Source organism: Buceros rhinoceros, unplaced genomic scaffold (genome assembly GCF_000710305.1).
Source record: "Buceros rhinoceros silvestris isolate BGI_N320 unplaced genomic scaffold, ASM71030v1 scaffold9796, whole genome shotgun sequence".
NCBI classification, from domain to species: Eukaryota; Metazoa; Chordata; class Aves; order Bucerotiformes; family Bucerotidae; genus Buceros; species Buceros rhinoceros.
In genome coordinates, this window is record NW_010418094.1 from 56,546 (window position 1) to 57,813 (window position 1,268).

General features: G+C 37.4%; 1 protein-coding gene across 1 annotated transcript in view; it reads right to left on the minus strand.

The window, feature by feature from the left end:
* Positions 1 to 1,268, minus strand: part of CBLB (Cbl proto-oncogene B, E3 ubiquitin protein ligase) — a gene marked incomplete at its 5' end in the record, with an annotated part of 58,437 nt that overhangs the window by 42,199 nt on the left and 14,970 nt on the right. Inside the window, one exon of the mRNA XM_010138407.1 lies at positions 3 to 64. Coding sequence (XP_010136709.1) covers positions 3 to 64 — 62 coding nt within the window. The remainder of the gene's footprint in view (positions 1 to 2; positions 65 to 1,268) is intronic.

The following is a 1,268-nucleotide window of genomic DNA, read 5'->3' on the forward strand; positions in this document are numbered from 1 at the left end:
ATGCCATATATCCAGGATGTGTTACAGCTAAGAAGTTCCAATTCCTTAAGATTGAACTCCATGGCTAAAAAGAGAAGACAAGAAGTTAAAACAGATGCAGCCAGGTGGTTACACATTTATAATAAAACTCAAGTCAATTAGTCAGAGAGTCTTACAGTGTTTTAGCTTCAGCTGAAAAACACACACTTTTGGTTAAGGCCTAAACAGCACAAAAGACTATCCTATATACCCAGCTTAACCACGAGGGTTCATTCAAAAGAATTATTCCGCGAACATAAAGTATAAATTTTTGGATAAAGATTTTGAAGACTCTGTATTTTAGGGATCTCTCTCCTATTTGTAGCTACCTAGAATATTAAACAACATGTTTAGTTAGAACCTGGAGAGTATGGCTCCATGATGGTTTAATAAAAACACAATTAAGCCTGTTCTTGAGAGGCCCTGAAGCACTTTCACGTTAATGATAAGTAACATTAACAAATGAAGCCTAATAAGGCCACTAATTTGAGCTGTCATTCCTTTTCTTATTCTCTTCAGTTCTTCAGTTACCATAATTGTATTACAGCCAGAAACAAGACAAATATTGACAGCACTTCATCACAGCCTTTGCTGCCCTGAGTAGCAAATGCTTCAGAAAGCTTATCAGGCGTGTTTCGCTGAGTTATCACTTGGAAGAATACAAAAGAGTCTTCCACGATAAATGAAGGATGATTTTTAAGTAGTGAATTAATACAAATATATTAAGTGTTCATTGAGTGTTTGGAACAAGAGCATTTGGACAGACAAGAAACTGCCTCTGAGTGGTCTGGAGATTATTTTATGTACTTGTCAAAAGATCAAGGCAGGTGAAGTTATGGAATACAAGAGGCTTGTGTTCTTGCATGCCCTGCAATTTTCCTTTAAAAGGACTTCTAAGAGCTAGTAAGGCAGAGATTAAATGCCTGTGTGGCGCTTGAGCAGAGCATCCTAACAGGTCTGCTCATTTCCCAGGCAAACCCCAACCACTACTTAAACATGGACAAACACCTGTTTTATTCTAAGATTAATACCTCAAGTCAGACGCATGAAACAGAACAGTAAGGTTTCAGCACAGAGACCATAAGAAACCTCAAGTGTTCAAATTGGTACAAAAGAAAAGAGAAAAGAAGAAAAAAAAATTACAATCCTAGATGCAATACCACACCTTGCCAGCTCCTCTCTGCACCCTCATCAGGAGGTTTCATCACATGAAAAATTTTAGTTGCCTTAACTAGAGAAAAAAAGAGAGT